This window comes from Primulina tabacum, chromosome 9 (genome assembly GCF_025594145.1).
Source record: "Primulina tabacum isolate GXHZ01 chromosome 9, ASM2559414v2, whole genome shotgun sequence".
NCBI classification, from domain to species: domain Eukaryota; kingdom Viridiplantae; phylum Streptophyta; class Magnoliopsida; order Lamiales; family Gesneriaceae; genus Primulina; species Primulina tabacum.
In genome coordinates, this window is record NC_134558.1 from 37,427,007 (window position 1) to 37,443,192 (window position 16,186).

General features: G+C 34.3%; 3 protein-coding genes and 1 non-coding gene across 4 annotated transcripts; 3 read left to right on the forward strand and 1 right to left on the reverse strand.

The window, feature by feature from the left end:
• Nucleotides 1-2,159: 2,159 nt before the first annotated feature.
• On the forward strand, nucleotides 2,160-8,211 carry LOC142555804 (phosphatidylinositol/phosphatidylcholine transfer protein SFH13-like). The gene is made up of 15 exons (XM_075666899.1): nucleotides 2,160-2,513; nucleotides 3,249-3,356; nucleotides 3,488-3,791; nucleotides 4,302-4,401; nucleotides 4,582-4,848; nucleotides 5,176-5,253; nucleotides 5,355-5,459; nucleotides 5,554-5,603; nucleotides 5,693-5,792; nucleotides 5,872-5,970; nucleotides 6,048-6,161; nucleotides 6,563-6,716; nucleotides 7,043-7,437; nucleotides 7,510-7,584; nucleotides 7,779-8,211. The coding sequence occupies exons 2-15, from the start codon at nucleotides 3,350-3,352 to the stop codon at nucleotides 7,797-7,799; spliced, it is 1,869 nt and encodes a 622-aa protein (XP_075523014.1). The 5' UTR covers nucleotides 2,160-2,513; nucleotides 3,249-3,349; the 3' UTR covers nucleotides 7,800-8,211.
• A 2,244-nt stretch (nucleotides 8,212-10,455) lies between these two features.
• On the forward strand, nucleotides 10,456-12,645 carry LOC142555805 (GPI-anchored protein LLG1-like). Its single transcript, XM_075666900.1, has 3 exons — nucleotides 10,456-10,866; nucleotides 10,973-11,029; nucleotides 12,078-12,645. The coding sequence occupies exons 1-3, from the start codon at nucleotides 10,779-10,781 to the stop codon at nucleotides 12,452-12,454; spliced, it is 522 nt and encodes a 173-aa protein (XP_075523015.1). The 5' UTR covers nucleotides 10,456-10,778; the 3' UTR covers nucleotides 12,455-12,645.
• Nucleotides 12,646-13,047: 402 nt separating this feature from the next.
• Nucleotides 13,048-13,119, reverse strand: TRNAW-CCA (transfer RNA tryptophan (anticodon CCA)). Its single transcript has one exon. It is a non-coding gene; the product is annotated as a tRNA-Trp (tRNA).
• Nucleotides 13,120-13,305: 186 nt separating this feature from the next.
• Nucleotides 13,306-13,938, forward strand: LOC142555806 (photosystem I reaction center subunit V, chloroplastic-like). Its single transcript, XM_075666901.1, has one exon. The coding sequence runs from the start codon at nucleotides 13,362-13,364 to the stop codon at nucleotides 13,803-13,805; it is 444 nt and encodes a 147-aa protein (XP_075523016.1). The 5' UTR covers nucleotides 13,306-13,361; the 3' UTR covers nucleotides 13,806-13,938.
• Nucleotides 13,939-16,186: the final 2,248 nt, after the last annotated feature.

Below are 16,186 nucleotides of genomic sequence, written 5' to 3' on the forward strand. Positions count from 1 at the left end.
ATCTCTACTCATTAATTAATATGGGAATGATTTTCTACCACATGATGTAACGTGGACTCAGGGCAAGCTGCTGTCGGTGCTTTGTCGCAATCCTCCATGCTCAATAACCTCTCCTCTGACATAGAAGACACGATGAACTCATTTTTTTTTATAAAAAAAAATGTAAAAGGCTAAAAATAAAAATTCATCGTGATATGACAAAAAAATTCAAATTCACTGTTAACAAGATCGAAATAAAATAGGTGCAAATTAGAGAAAAAGAAAATGTAATTTAGTCCAAAAACTATGATTTTCTTATCTTCCCCAAGCGAAATTGGTCAATGAGTTGTGGCACTAAGAGGGGACAATGGGCGTGCTATATTCATCACTCGACTATGTACCACAACATTCGGTCTTCCCCATTCTATTTTCTTTATTCTCCTCTCATTTTCAAATAGATCATCCATCGCTTTCTCCCATTTGACTGTCTTCTACCCAAAACTTAATATATGGTAAGATACTATTATAGATCCCATGTAATAATTGAGTCATAAATGTATTTCTATGTTCACTTTATAATGTAATGAAAGAGACAGAGATTATATATATATATATATATATGACCTATTCATCTCATAATTCTCACACAAAATAAACCATCATAAATAATATATTAATTTTGACAGACATTTTTCTCAAGCGTTCACCTTTTTAATAATGCTTGGAATATGAATTACTTGTAAATATTTTGTTTTAAAATCATAAAATAAGTTGTTAACGCAGCTGGTGGTTATAAAATTAAAACAATAACATACAATACAAAGAAACCATAAAATTTGCAATTCCTCATATGTGAGGATTGTCGTACCAACACCAATATTTTCAACTCACTCGCATGTAGTATGTTTTAAATCAAACACTCTTAACTTTTGCATTTGTTCCACGATAAGCTACCGAAAGAAGATGCATATTGTTAATACGAGGTGCGGGACCAGTTCATGTTTTATTTGCCTAAAAGCTTGCCTGAATCTGTTCGTTGCACGTGCAATATTTTGACACCGACGATTGCCATTACATGTTTATAATAATATATATTGATATTGATGAAAATCGCGAAGCCTGTAGGGAGGTCGGATCTCGTTTGGGAAGCTCTGATCGGACCTCGAATCTGGAAGCACACTTAGAATAGAGCCATAAGGTTGTTCTGACGCTCAAATCAGCAAATAAAAAATAGACAGAATAATGCGTATATTCCAAATGATTGAATGTATGTTGAATAAATAGTGACTAGAACCTGGTATTTATAGGAGAAGAGTCCATGTGTGGGTAAAATTATTTGACGACTAAAACTCTGATATTTGTAAAGTTCTAAATCAGTTGGACTCTGGATTATCAGAATCTTAGATTAATCTTAGATAAGTTTAGATTAAATCTATATGAGCTTTATTTCTGCGGATTACATGTTGATATATCTAAGTGGAGGCTCCTTGAGGCAAGAGCTCGTTTGACGTGTACTGAGCGAGTCCAAGCTTTCTATGGAAGCTCGGTTTGGGAAGTTGGCCAAGACTTTCTCAATTGATGTGATAACATATGCTGGGAGGCCGTACACGCCTTGCTGATCGACGAGATTATGGAAGTATGAGAGGTTGGCTGAGGTGAGCTCTCGGGCAACCTCTCATCGAATCTGGATAAATAAAGCCCAAAGTGGGTCCTTATATATCCTGATAGATCTGAACGATTGAGATGACAGCATAATAGATCCTAACCATTAAGATGATATCTCGAAACTATATGGATATTGAGCATAAATTCTCTCAAAACTATCGAAAATGGACCGAGCCTGTCTCTGCTGGATATCGTATATCACTGATCCTTTTTTTTTTCCCCCACAAATTAAAATCCTTATCGTTTTAATAATAAATTAATTGATTAATTAATTAAATACTGAAAAGCTTGACACGTGCAATCTGAAATGGTAAAAAATATGCGGGTCAAACCAGTAAAAAAAACATCCCCAACTCTGTTGAGCAACAGAGAGCCTCGGTTGAATCGAAAGGTACAAAACTGGGTGGGACCCATTTCAGTATTAAATCAGAAGACAGTAATTTTATGCTGGAAAAAAAAAAAAGATGCTAGAAATTTCCACTTTCCTTGGGTGGGACCCATTTCAGTATAAGGAACAACTGGGTGTCAAATAAGCGGAGGGAGAAGCCTTCAGGTTTTGGTTGAGTGGCAGAACAGGGAAAAGGCTGCAACACAAAACCTATACATACACGCATTTGTACGCTACACACACCTATATATTTTGTACAATATACAGAAATAACTAGAATCGATCAGATCTTTGGTTTGGATCTCAGTAGCGGCAATTTTTTTTTGAGGAATTTTGTATTTATGGAGAAAACTCGTGTTTTCCAAGGTTTTTGGTCGTGCAGTGCGTGATTTTGATTCTTCGTGAAATGAGTACGATAAAATCTATGCGATAGGCGTACGAGTATTGCGATCCTGCTGCTATCGATTGTCAAGGTTTATTCGTAAGTTGCTCTTCGTTTTTCTTCTATCGTGAATATTCGTGATAGCTTTGGCGTGAATTGGTTTATTGCGATGAACTGTGTGATTTTCATGTTTTATTTTACTGTTTTCAGAAATATTTTATGGTTTTGGATTTAAACGTCTGGTGAGATCCGGGGAATTTAATGACATTGTTGAAAACTAAGTTTATAGAGGTTTTAGGTGTCGTAGATGGAAGAAATTATTGTTTCCGTGACGGGATAGTTTATGTCCTTCGCTGAGGCAATTTCATCAAATGTTTCGTTGTGTCGGTTCAACAGTTGGTTGACACATTTTGACCTGAATATGCGATAAAGTATTTGAGCTCGAAGTTTTCTCATTGTTCTCTCGCTAGTGGACCATGAAATTGCTTATGGAATCGTGGTAGCTAGTTTCAAATGTAAATTTTCCAGATCTGGTGCAAATTGCCGTTCAAATTTACTTGTGAATTTTTTAGAAGATTTTAAGATTTCTCTATGAATTCATGGGAAATATCTGAGGAAGCAAAGAAAAGAAGGAAAGGGCTTCACGATATTTGGACACCATGCTTGAACCTATCACGGCATATGCACAAACAAAAAGTTGGCTTTGTCCCAAAAATTTACATGGTTCAGTATTTGAAATTTGGATTATTCTGCTTCCTCATAAATGATCCTTTCGTGCATTTTATTATTCATGAAAGTATGTTCAACTAATCCACTGATATGTTGAAGATGCAGTGCTGCTTTAGTTTTGGTGGTTTCTTTACCAATAATTTTGAACATAGGATCAAGCTTTTTTTTCCCCTCTACGCCAGCTTCTTCTTCGGAATCCAGCTGACATGTCAGGTGTGTGGTTATTAGCTGCTCTTCTTCATTATTTGAGTTGTTTACGCCATCGTTACTCAGCCATGGTGTTTTAGATTAGAAATGGGCTTCTTAATCACTTTATCCCCAAACATCGATGTTTGATATGTTAGGATTTGAAGTACTGGAATTAAATGATGAAATCAAGGATCGGAAATCATATTATGAAAATTCGGATGATGAAAGAAGGAGATCGAAAATCGGTTCTCTAAAGAAGAAAGCAATAAATGCTTCAAACAAGCTCACACATTCTCTAAAAAAAAGAGGGAAAAGGAAAGTTGATTTTAGAGTGTCTTCCGTTTCCATTGAGGACGTACGGGACGCCAGAGAGGAGAGTACTGTCTGTGAACTGCGTCAAAACCTCCTTGATAGGGATTTATTACCAGTTAGACATGATGATTACCATACTTTGCTGAGGTGAGTCTATTTTTGCTTTTCTGGGGATCCCATCCTTTTTGCATGTTGTGATTTACACATGAAGGGGTTCAAACCATAGCAATTGTCTGATAAAGAAATTGTATAACATTTATAAACTACAATGTTACAAATTTGTTGTCACTGTTTCTTTCCAATGTAATTGGCAAGTTAATTCTTTGTTGTGGGAGTAATTGTGAAAGAAAAATAAACACGAGTTTTTCAACGTTTCTTTTGATTCATGAAGTTAAATTGACTCTTGAACATGTCGATTTGATGGACATACTATTTTATGACTTTTTTATAATCCTGGAGAAGCTTCCAAGAGGTGGGTGAGATGGTTGTAAGATGGGGTGTCCCTTTCCCGGATTCTAAATTTTTCCCTACGAAGATAATGGATAGACGAAAATTCTTCCTCTCGTTTCCTTTATTTACTGGATTCCTTGCTTGTTTTATGTTTTTCTGTATTGATTCTTATTGGTTTACTCTTACTTTTCAAGTTTTGATTTCTAGGTTTTTAAAAGCAAGAGACTTCAACGTTGACAAGACAATTAAAATGTGGGAAGAAATGCTTAACTGGAGAAACGAATTTGGAGCCGACACAATACTGGAGGTGAATATATAGCACACAGAAACTAGGAGATGAGAGTTTTAATATTTTTTCCATTCCCAATGCGATCCTGTGCTTTCCATGCAATTGTTTTGACCCTACGGACTCTGATTTTTTAACAGGCTGTCTTTGTTATTATAGCACTATACTGTCATATATTACCCACAAACTACTGGCTTTCAGGACTTTGAATTCGAGGAGCTGGATGAAGTCTTGCAATATTACCCCCAAGGATATCATGGAGTTGATAGAGAAGGAAGGCCTGTTTACATTGAAAGGCTTGGAAAAGCTCACCCTAGTAAACTAATGCGTATCACGTCAGTTGAACGATATTTAAAATATCATGTTCAGGAATTTGAAAGGGCTCTATATGACAAGTTCCCAGCTTGTTCCATTGCTGAAAAGAGAAGAATATGTTCAACAACCACGATTTTGGACGTCCATGGCCTGGTTTGTTGATTTAACCTTCAATTTTAAAAATTATGATATTAGTTTCTACTTAACTTTGAATTACCCATTTGTCACCTAAATAGAATATTGCCTTCAGTTTGTGGGAATGGACCGCTCGACATTTATTTTTATGGTCCGAAAGTTAATTTTTTAGCCTCAGGATTATTTGTCATTGTGATTAGAGTGCTAACCTGTTGTTTCTCCCAAAATGCTGAAATATGTTCTGATTTTCCCAGTAATCTCATTAGATTCGTTTTTGTTAATAATGAAAATGCTTTAACTGTAAGGTGATACATTTTAAAATAATTTCATGAATGGTGACTCTAGGGGGTTAAAAATTTCACAAAGACCGCAGCTAATCTATTAGCAGCCATGGCAAAGATTGACAACAGTTACTATCCAGAGGTATTTTTGTTGCTCTGATGTCAATTTTGTTTCGAATCAGAAACAATCTTTCAGACATCACTAGTAATCTATTTGATTTGTGTATGCCCGACTATTTGCAGACCCTACATCACATGTATATTGTTAATGCTGGAGCAGGATTCAGGAAGGTTCTTTGGCCTGCGGCACAGAAGTTTTTGGATGCTAAAACTATTGGAAAAATTCACGTAAAGGATATGCATAGTTTTTTTAAACATTACTGTCTATTTCCTATTTACTGGAATTCCAATTAATTGCATATATTTGTTCACTTTGCTACAGGTTTTGGACCCTAAATCTACGGGGAAACTACTGGAAATCATCGACCCTAGGTTTACTTCTCTCTGTTTCTACCTCATTATGACTTCCAATAAAAAATATCATGTGCATCTTCTTTTTTTAATTTTTATTTTGTTTACAGCCAGTTGCCTGACTTTTTGGGTGGATCATGCATTTGCAATGTCGAGGGAGGTTGCCTGATGTCTAATAAGGGCCCTTGGAATGATCCTGAAGTTATGAAGGTAGACTTATCCCCTTTGTTCTTGAACATGTGACTTGCTTTCTTTCACAAGGTCATCGGATGTATCTGTCTATTTCTAGCTTGTATATAATGCAGAAGCATCTGGGTTGAGGCAGATAGCTCAATTAGCAAATGACCAGCAGAAAATTCACTCATGTATTAGGTTCCGACCACTGAAGGTAATAAATGCAGCAAATTATAATTTGGTTCAAATAAAAACTCCACAAGTTACGAATATTTACTGTCTAATTATCAGGGGAAATGCAGCAATACACGCACATGTGAATCAGGATCATATGTTGAAGATCCTTGTTCTCCATCTAGACAACGGGGACCTTTGTTCTCGAAAACGGACCCTGTTCATGAAGTAGTGAGTTTGTTATAGGAAACTTATAATGATCAATTTTTTATGATGTTTCCCTGATCTTTACTTTTTTTTTGCTTATTGATCTTTACTTGTTATGCCCGTATATATACGGGGCAGTCAAAAAACTAACCTTGGTCAAACTATTTTCTAGTTTTTTAAAACCAACCCTCTCCAATATAATTCTTTACATTGGGATGGGTTATTTTTTTTAAAATGTTTTTTCGACCAAGCATCTTTTCCAAAATATCCCGTATATACTTGTACCTGCTCCACCCCGTCCTTACCAAGTGATGTATAGCACGTTCCTCCTACTCCCTTGTCCAATATTGCTCTGCATTGTCCTTGACTCTTGTGCAGTTGCTTGCATTTTTACTCATGTGAATGAAAAAATATGATTGGTGTAGGCCAGTACATCCGATCCTTGTGTCTACTATAGCTGTGATGACTATTTTAGTTCAGCTGATAAAGACGGTGATCATGAACAAGGAGGGGAAAACAAGTCTTTCAATAGATACGGTGCAAGAAATTCAAATGGCAATGCAAGAGCAAATATTGAAGGTCTGTGTTTTTACAATATTGTCGTACTGGTTTTGCATTACATGTAATTTGATGAACGATATTATTGCTTGGACGTTTTTAAACTCGTTTCAGTTGAACGTACATTTTGGCATAGTTGTTCCATGCTTTCTTCCTTCCAAATTTAACACGATACAATCATTCTGCCTTGATGATGTGAGTGGGTAAATAAATCCAACGTTGATAAAGTTGGTTGATATTTCCATTATTTAAACATTATTCCATTTGATGCACCGATAAAGTTGGTTGATATTTCCATTATTTAAACACATTATTCCATTTTATGCACCGTTTTCTAATTGTTTTAGGTACTTTAGTCATGAATTGGTTGGAGGCTATCCAAGAGAAAATTCTGAAGAGAAGTTTCCGGTATATGACGAGAACATTAATATCCATCATCATCAATTTTTTTTCGGTTATTCGAAATGCACCCGGTGAATATTGGAGAAGACAGACCTACGTATATCCTTCCCATATGTTGGAAAGTGAACCAGAACCAAATGCCGACTTGGCTGTTGGTACAGAAGTTGTTAATGAAGAGGATAGGTTCTTTCCATGTGTCCAACGTCTTCAGAGACTGGAAAATTTGTTGGAGCAGCTCAACAAGAAGCCTGCTGAAATTCCACAAGAGAAGGAACAAATGCTTGAACAATCGCTGGATCGCATCAAATCTGTTGAAGTTGACCTCGAAAAGACAAAGCAGGTGAGAATCATGCTTTATTTATTGAAAGATTTTAGGCATGGACGAATTGACCCATTCTTGTGTTTTTTTCAGTTATTACAAGCTACAGTGATAAAGCAGCTTGAGATAACCCAGTTGCTGGAGAATATACAGGAAACCAGATTCTACGTAAGTCATTTGCCCAAGCAATGCTAACCTCTTAAATCATTTCTAATCATTCTCGATCCCTGCCCCCCCTCCCATCATCACATGTTTAAGGATATATATATATATATATATATTTCCATCCTCCTCTTTTGGTAAGTAAAAAATTCTGTGATTGCCAAATAATCTTCAAGCAATTTTGAACTTTCACTTCGCAGCGGCGCAGATTGTTCTGTTAAATGGCGGATGGTCAAGATATGAATTCAACTCCACAACAGGTAGCCATATTTTGGTATTTAGAGCCATTGCTCATTTTCATCGTGAGCACCTGGAGATAGCGGCATCTTACTTTTTTCGCTGTCTGAGGTGTTTTTTCCACTGCGTTGCAAACATGGCTGAGCCAACGCAAATATTTACACACATCGTCACTTTTATTATAAAAGAATCAATAATTTGTTTTCACTTGCATGCCCTTGGGCCCATTACCCATACACTTGGTAGCGTATAGTGAACCTAGTCGATGTAAATAAACTCTTGAAATGAGTATAGAAATATTTATTGGGATATAGGCTGAGGTTGAAAGACTTTATTTCAGTTTCTTTTCTTTGATATTGATGGAATCATAATACGCCATTCATTTGTTTGCGTTGACCTAGTGCAATCAGGCCTATCTTGGAGTTCTTCATTTCATGTTTGTTGGAATTTTATGCTTTTTTTACCTTCTTCAAGCACGAACTTCTTATCTCTCGCCTTTTTTTTCTTGAACTTCGTTTCGTGTATGAACTCAAAATTGTTTCACGTGCTGATTATGTTTTATTCTTATGTTTCATGACGGACTCTTGATCGGTGTTGCAATGGGTAGAGGATGTTAATATCAAGTATTTAGAGTTTGAATGGGCCTGGTTAATTGACCTTGCCTGTTGGAATCGGGTTTTTCAAAACTAAAGGCCTCCATTTATGCCCCCATAAAAATGGAGGGGAAAATGGGTGACACTATTACTGCAAATATCTAGCTAATACCATATTCATCGCGGCTTCCAATAAATATATCAAAGTCAAAATGTCAATTTTAGTACCTCATTTATTAATGTGTGATATTTTAAATTTTGTATATTTGATGAGTTAACTATTGTCATGTATTTATATGTTTTTAAATCCATTTTAATCTTTTTTGTCAAAATAATATAATTAAATGATTAATATCATTATTAAAATTTATAATTATGTTGTCAAACATATCTCGATAAATTTTTTTAATTATATACTAATAAAAAAAATTAATAATAATATTGATAATTTAATTATATGATTTTAGGTTGAAAATATTAAAATTGATCAAAAGAGTATAATTAAAAAGATTTTTATTCAAAGAAATATATATGGCTAAAATTGTTGTACATTAATACATATAACTAAAATTGATATTTTGTTCTGATATATTTGCACCTATATAATAAAACAGAAATTCGTGTGAGATGACCTCACTGGTCAATTTTGTGAGATATATATTTGATTTGAGTTATCAATGAAAAAATATTATTTATATGTCAAGTTTTTTTATTGTAAATATAAATATGATTTATCTGTCTCATAAATAAATATATTCATCATTTTACAAGAGATTTATTCATATAAGGTATAACAATTTCAAATAGTTAAATAGTTAATTATCAGACAAGGAAAATTGAAGATTAATTTCTAGTTCTATATGTTGCGTACGAAATATAACTATTTGCAAACGTTATCTACTTGGAATAACCGATTCATGGCAACATTTATTTGCATAGAATATGCTATTAATGTAGTTAAGTGGAAATAATTTTACAGTTGTCGATGATTTCTAGTTCTATAAGTTGCGTAAAAAACAAAGTGCGTGCGAATCATAAAAATAGCCCAAAAGCTTCATAAATTAAACTTTATTTTTCTTTAAATATTGATATAATATTATTTAATTGTAAATTAAATACTTTATATTTATGTATTTATAAAAAAATTACAAAGATTTTATTATATTTAACTATTTATTTAAAAGATGCCATTTAATATATCAATCACGTGGTGAAATTTAATATATTTTAAATCAAGTAGTTTGACGATACTGACGGGAATAACAAAAATCATTCATTTCGATATTTTGAGTTTTGTTGATATTGAAAATTCTAGAATGTATTTTAAAAACAATATTTACCAGAGCTTTCAAGATATAAAAAAAATTTATCTAGTTTTTTGATATATAATAAGAGTAAGTCATAGTGGAACAGTCTCGTATCATAAAACTGATTTGTGAGAATATTTGTGTTAATATATATAAATAGGTATTCTGTGAGACAGCCTCACAAATATTAATCTGTGAGACGTTTCAACTCTACCAATATTCACAATAAAAAGTAATATTCTTAACATAAAAAGTAATATTTTTTCATGGATGATCCAAATAAGATATATGTATCACAAAATACGACCCGTGAAACCGTCTCACAAATTTTACCTATATATATATATATTTCATAAACAAAATTCGTTATTATTTTGATTTTACAATCTTGGAATTTCGAGATTAGAAAATTACTCAAATAAATTGTTAGATTAGTTAATTTCAACTGACTGCCATTTTTTATGCTGGTGTTTCTATCTGTATTATGTCAACTGATGTTAAAATATGAAGAATCACACTATCCAAATATCGGAGAATTTAACTCCTGTCTTTCTAATCTGTATAATATAATTTTCACTTCGTATCAGATTCAGCTCCAACTGATCGGTGCTCTGAATCTGGTAAGATATGAAGTATGTGAAATCATTTTTTGATGATTGTTCTTATAAATTAATTGTTCAATAAAAAAATTCACAGTTATTTTCTTAAATAAAAATATAAAAATGTCCAACCTTGAAGGTTTACCCGTTCAAAGTGCGGAGGTGGAATCAACTTCACCCATTTCCGCGTTGAAAACTGGCACCTCGCTGTGTGCTTTCCATGTTATCATACCCGCATATATACCACTCCTATATTTAATATATACAGTTACGGCAGGCAGATGCCCAGCTAGATTCATTCCAAACTGCGCCACAGTAGGAGATCTGATTCTTAGCATTGGATTACAGCTCCCGGGATTTTTTTTTTTTGGGTTTTATGTTCAATTTCTAGCTGAAATCTCTGTACTTCTATGTTGATGTCCGTGTATCTGAGTTAGAATCGGTTGAATTGTACTCCGAGGATAATGGGTTCGTGTCAGTTGAATTGTTGTTTGGTTTTAGTTCTATGTTTGTCCCTTTTCACCGCCTTCTCAACTTCTACCTTCATTTCAGGTTCGCGAGTTTCTATCCATCAATACGGTTTTTCGCGATTTTCTTTTCGTAAGTGCTAATGGTCTGTTTGTTTGTTTGTTTGTTTTTTTTGACATTTTTGATGCAGATGGTATATTTGGATCCCAAATTTTGAGTGAGAGGAGGCTTCTTCAGGCAAAGAAACGTAATATTCTTATATTTTCTTGACCTTTTCGCTTCTCTTGTTTTGCATCTTTTTATCGTAATATTCTGATCGGAAAGATTTTTGTTGGGTAGTCCTGTCATCACGCCTTCGCACTTGTCAGATCTATTGTAGATTGAGATTATCTGATTGAAATGAAAATCTTGAAATATGATGCTTAAGTTTTCTTTTCTTTTTGTTTTTGTCCCAAGATATACAGTGTGTAAAGATCTGAGTACTTCAACTGATAAATTATTGAACTTAATTTGGAAAAACGAAAGCAAGATGGGCATTGGCCTTTTACTTGTCTGCTTCAACGTTTCAACTAGGATAGAAAAATATCAAGTTGTTTTCAACGTTCCCTTTCAGCTGGAGGCGATACAGTGGCAAATGAGCCTTGGTATTGGACTATTGATAGACGATTGTTTGTGTTAGTGGTCTATGTCATCTAAATATTTTTTGGTTTATAGATTTCATGATTTATAGCGATGCTATCTTGAAATAGTGGTTCGAGTGTCATATATTGGGAGACAAATTGCCAACAACCGTAAGTACTGTAACAAGGTAATATCTTTCTAAGGACAAAAAGTTTTAACTCTTGGCTCGACCAAACAAATCAAATTGTCTCTCTTCCCAAATTACAATAGCCATTTTTCTTGCTCCCAAAAATCAATACACTTATAGTTTCCAACAGTTTTTTGGGAGCAGGCTGAATCTTTTATTTTCTAATTAGAGGAAACACTTCACTTTATAGTAGTTCGACGAGACTGAAGAAATTTGGTTCCAGTCAGATTTGGTAATGGCTCGAGTGCAAGTGGATACTTTCCTTCAATACTTTTGTTAAGAGATTCTTATCATTCCTGTTAATTTCAGCATATTGCTAGGTAGCGATCACTGTATTCCGTATTTACAAACTATGGTTTGATTTTTTATTTTTGAAATTAACTATGGTTTGATTTTATCTTAAAGGTTAATGAAATCGCAAAAGCTCAATATGTCAAAGTTTGAGTCGACTGGTTCTTAATTGCAATAATATAATTTGTTTCTACAGCCTGCCCTGTGAACTTCGAGTTCCAGAACTACACCATCATCACCAGCAGGTGCAAGGGACCTCAATACCCACCCAACCTATGCTGTTCAGCATTAAAAGACTTTTCCTGTCCATATGTGGATGATTTGAATGACTTATCGAATGACTGTGCTTCTACCATGTTCAGCTATATCAATCTTTACGGAAAGTACCCACCAGGTCTATTTGCCAGTGAGTGCCGAGAAGGGAAGCTGGGCCTTGAATGCCCTGCACTACCACCATCAGCTGCACTGTCAGATAAATCTGGTAATTCAAGCGGCAGTGGGAAGATGTCTGAACTTTTGCCAATGCTGATTCTTGTAGCTGCTTCCCTTGTGTTGTCAATGCAGCTTATTTAAAGAAGTTTCCACGTGTACTTAGTTCTCTCATGAGTTCATTCGATAATTTTCTTTGTAAAGATTTCGCTTATGACTTCCATGTTTGTTCTATGTGAAATTATGAGAAGAATTCGATTTTTCGCGACAAAAAAATGTGGTTGGCTCCGATGATTCATCTCACGTGTAGTTGCTATATGATTGTTTGTTCTTTGTTTTCTGTTATAATATTCATGCATTGATTGATGGAAAAAGATCAGATTAAGTTCATGCTTGATGTTTTTATGTGAAGTTTTAATGGATTGTTTTTTCATTCTAAACATACATACAATATCATCTTTAAATAATTCTTACTATATCTTAGATTTTAAAGCAATTCTAAATACTATGAATGGTAAGACGACATGGGCCGCGGGAGGAAATACTTCTTGAGAGAGAGAGTTAAAAAAAGATATATAAATATATATAATTTGTTTTTTTTAAGATCATAATATTTTTGGTTATTTAATTACCATACAAAACTTCACCAGATCATAATATTTTTGGTTTATGTGAATGAATCTGCCGGTCATAAATTTTGTTAAGCAAAAGCGGACCCCGTTTGGGATCGGGAGATTTGAACCCGACGAGAATCGAACACGCAACCTTCTGATCTGGAGTCAGACGCGCTACCATTGCGCCACGGATCCCAAGGTGACATCTTCCTTCATTTAATTAATAAGAAACTAAATCAAAATCCTGAATCCAAGTCTTAACTATCTCTGATCCATTAGCGACCAATAGCACAAAGCCAGGTCACCATACAAAATCTCTTTCTTCCCTCATGCCTTTTCCTCCACAAATCTCTTCCCAACATATAAGCCTCATCATTATCTTTTCTCACATCCAATTTTCATTGAAATTTCAAGAGGCTTTGATAGCTCCTCCCAGCATGGCCTCCACACTCTTCTCAACTCCAACCTTCCAAGGTCTAAGAACCCTCAACAAGCCCACAGACTTCAAGCCCACTTCCTCCGCCTCCTCCTTCTACCGCCCTCTCACCACCAAGAAACGCTGCAGTAGCCTCGCCGTCAAGGCGGAGCTCAACCCATCTATAGTCATCAGCTTGAGCACCGGACTCTCTCTTTTCTTGGGCAGGTTCGTGTTCTTCTCCTTCCAGAGGGAAAACGTGGCCAAACAGGTGCCGGAGCAGAACGGGATCTCCCACTTCGAGGCCGGCGATGAACGTGCCAAGGAATACGTCAGCCTTCTCAAATCCAACGACCCTGTCGGATTCAACATCGTTGATGTTCTTGCTTGGGGTTCTCTTGGACACATTGTGGCTTACTACATTCTTGCCACTTCTTCCAATGGATATGATCCCAGTTTCTTCTAGGAAAAAGGGCCTGCTGATGTAACTCTTGAACCTGTATTAATGTATATCTGGCAATCTATTTTACTGGGATTTTGTGTTTGCTTGAATTTATGTTGTTTAGTGTAACATATATACAAAACACACTTCTCCTCCATACCTGAATTGGATTTGAATCTATGATTCTTGAAATTCGATGCTTTCTGATGAAATATTTATTAAAAACAAGAAAATTCTCGATTCTCCATACACAATTATTTCAGTGACCCAATGTAGTAAAATTTATCTAACTTTCGAAATAACATGTAAATTGATGTTTGCATGTTTATGATTGGGTGAAAATTCATGATATTGAAGAGGTGCGCTCTACAGCTCATGTTCAGTCTGAGAATCAGATCGTCGTTCAGCAGTGGGCTTGATATCAATGAGAAAGTGGGCATATTTATGTGTTTTTTTTTTATTATACTTCTAATTTGAAGATTTGAAATTCATTTTTCATGTAATTGATATTTTATTTCGATCGTAATTTGTGGGTGGATCTGGCATGTCGATAAAGAAAAGTAATTTTTTTAAAGGTAAATAGTTATATTTTTTTATGAGGTAAGCTAATATATTTAGGTGTGGAAAAAAAATATCGAATTTTCGGTATATCGAGATTACTATACCGAAAAAATATCGAATTTTCGGTATATCTAAAATTTCGGTATAATACGATAACAATACTGAAATTTTCTGTACATAAACATTATCTAATTTGAAAATATCGGTATATATCGGAATTTCAAAATACCAAAAAAATATATAAAAATTTGTAAATATATAATATTTTAAAACAATAAGTTTATAAAATTTAAAAACGGTATATACCGTTATCGTATCAAAATTTTCGGTATACCGTAAAATTTCGGTATAATCGGTATGCTAGATATATATACCGAAATTTTCGATATACTGTTTTTTCGGTATATAATATCGGTATAAATTTTCTTATACCGTAATTTTCGATGCGATATACAGAATATAATTTTCGGTATGGTGTGATATATCTATCCTTAATATATTTATTTTACAAAATTGACTTTTATAATGTTAAAATAGTAATTATTGATAATCTTCCACCTGAAATTACAATTTTTCGTGTTCCCTCAGAGGAAACCAAAGAAAATAATAAAGAGAATATCATTTGAAAAACGAGAGTATAATTTTACAATTTAAGTGTTATTTATACTCAACTTTTATAATAATTTTTTTGTTGTTTTACAATGAAAATTGAAATATTCTTCGTAATTTACAAGTGCTGGGCAGGATTCAAGTGTTTGGGTCAGGTATAACTTAGTTTCATCTTGAATCATGTTGGGTCGGATACTGCTTTTGTTTTAGAATAGGTTTTGGGTCGAGTTTGATCGTGTTGGATCGTGTTTCGTCATGTTGGGTCGAGTAACATCATGTTTGGTTGAGGTTTTATCATTTTGGGTCGTGTTGCGTCATGTTGGGTCACATATCATCATGTTCGTTTGGTCGAGTTACATCATGCTAGGCCGATTTTTTTATGCATAAGCCTAAATCCATCTTCTTTAGATATGGTGGGATAAAATTTAGAGCAATTGAGGTAATTGATCAAACAATACTCCAATAACAAAAAATGGACATACCTCTTGCGATACACCATCCAAAATTCATCGCTCCCGCAATCATGGATGTGTCTACTCATTAAAAATTACAATTTGATTCAAACTAATTAAATCACCGAATTGAGTTTGTTGGGCCAACTGATCCAGATCATTTTCATTCAAAAATGAACGTATTTTATCAGACGTCTCAATGTATTGAGATCCAATTGTCACATTGCACTCAAAAAACTAATTTATGTGAAGTTTGACGGGGAAATAAATATGCATAAAACAACGAGAAATTATTATTTGGCATGAAGAAAATGAAAAATTTGGGTCGAGTTTTTCAATCTGGATCGAGCTCGACCAAGACACATAAATTCGACCCAACTAAAACAACGTTAAAAACTGGGTCATGTGTTCGTTCTGAGTCGAACACGGCTTTTAGTAAAACTAATATTAAAACATAAGTGTGATTTCAAAAATGTTTAAGTTGTTTGCAATCTCTTGGTTGAGTTTTTATGAATCTAAAATACAATCAAATTAATGAAAACTCGGCTCCACATATAGTAATACAAAATTTGGTTTCTCTGGTTCGGGTTTTGATATCCGGGTCGTGTATGTGAACACGACCCAGATTCATCAAAACACAACCCAAAATGCTAGGGTTTTCTCATGTTTCGATAATCTGGGAGTCGAGTTTTAGAAGACGACCAAACTTAAAAAAAATAAATCTACTGTAATAAAAACAAAAAATTGAAAAGTTAGAGGTTGTATCAATACACGATCTCTCAA

Coding starts and splice junctions, on each gene's coding strand:
- LOC142555804 (XM_075666899.1), top strand. Junction 5,604..5,692: donor CTGGAAATCATCGACCCTAG/GTTTACTTCTCT, acceptor TTTTGTTTACAG/CCAGTTGCCTGACTTTTTGG. Junction 6,717..7,042: donor TGCAAGAGCAAATATTGAAG/GTCTGTGTTTTT, acceptor TAATTGTTTTAG/GTACTTTAGTCATGAATTGG.
- LOC142555805 (XM_075666900.1), top strand. CDS start 10,779: ATGGGTTCGTGTCAGTTGAATTGTTGTTTGGTTTTAGTTCTATGTTTG. Junction 10,867..10,972: donor AACTTCTACCTTCATTTCAG/GTTCGCGAGTTT, acceptor TTTTTGATGCAG/ATGGTATATTTGGATCCCAA. Junction 11,030..12,077: donor GCTTCTTCAGGCAAAGAAAC/GTAATATTCTTA, acceptor TTGTTTCTACAG/CCTGCCCTGTGAACTTCGAG.
- LOC142555806 (XM_075666901.1), top strand. CDS start 13,362: ATGGCCTCCACACTCTTCTCAACTCCAACCTTCCAAGGTCTAAGAACC.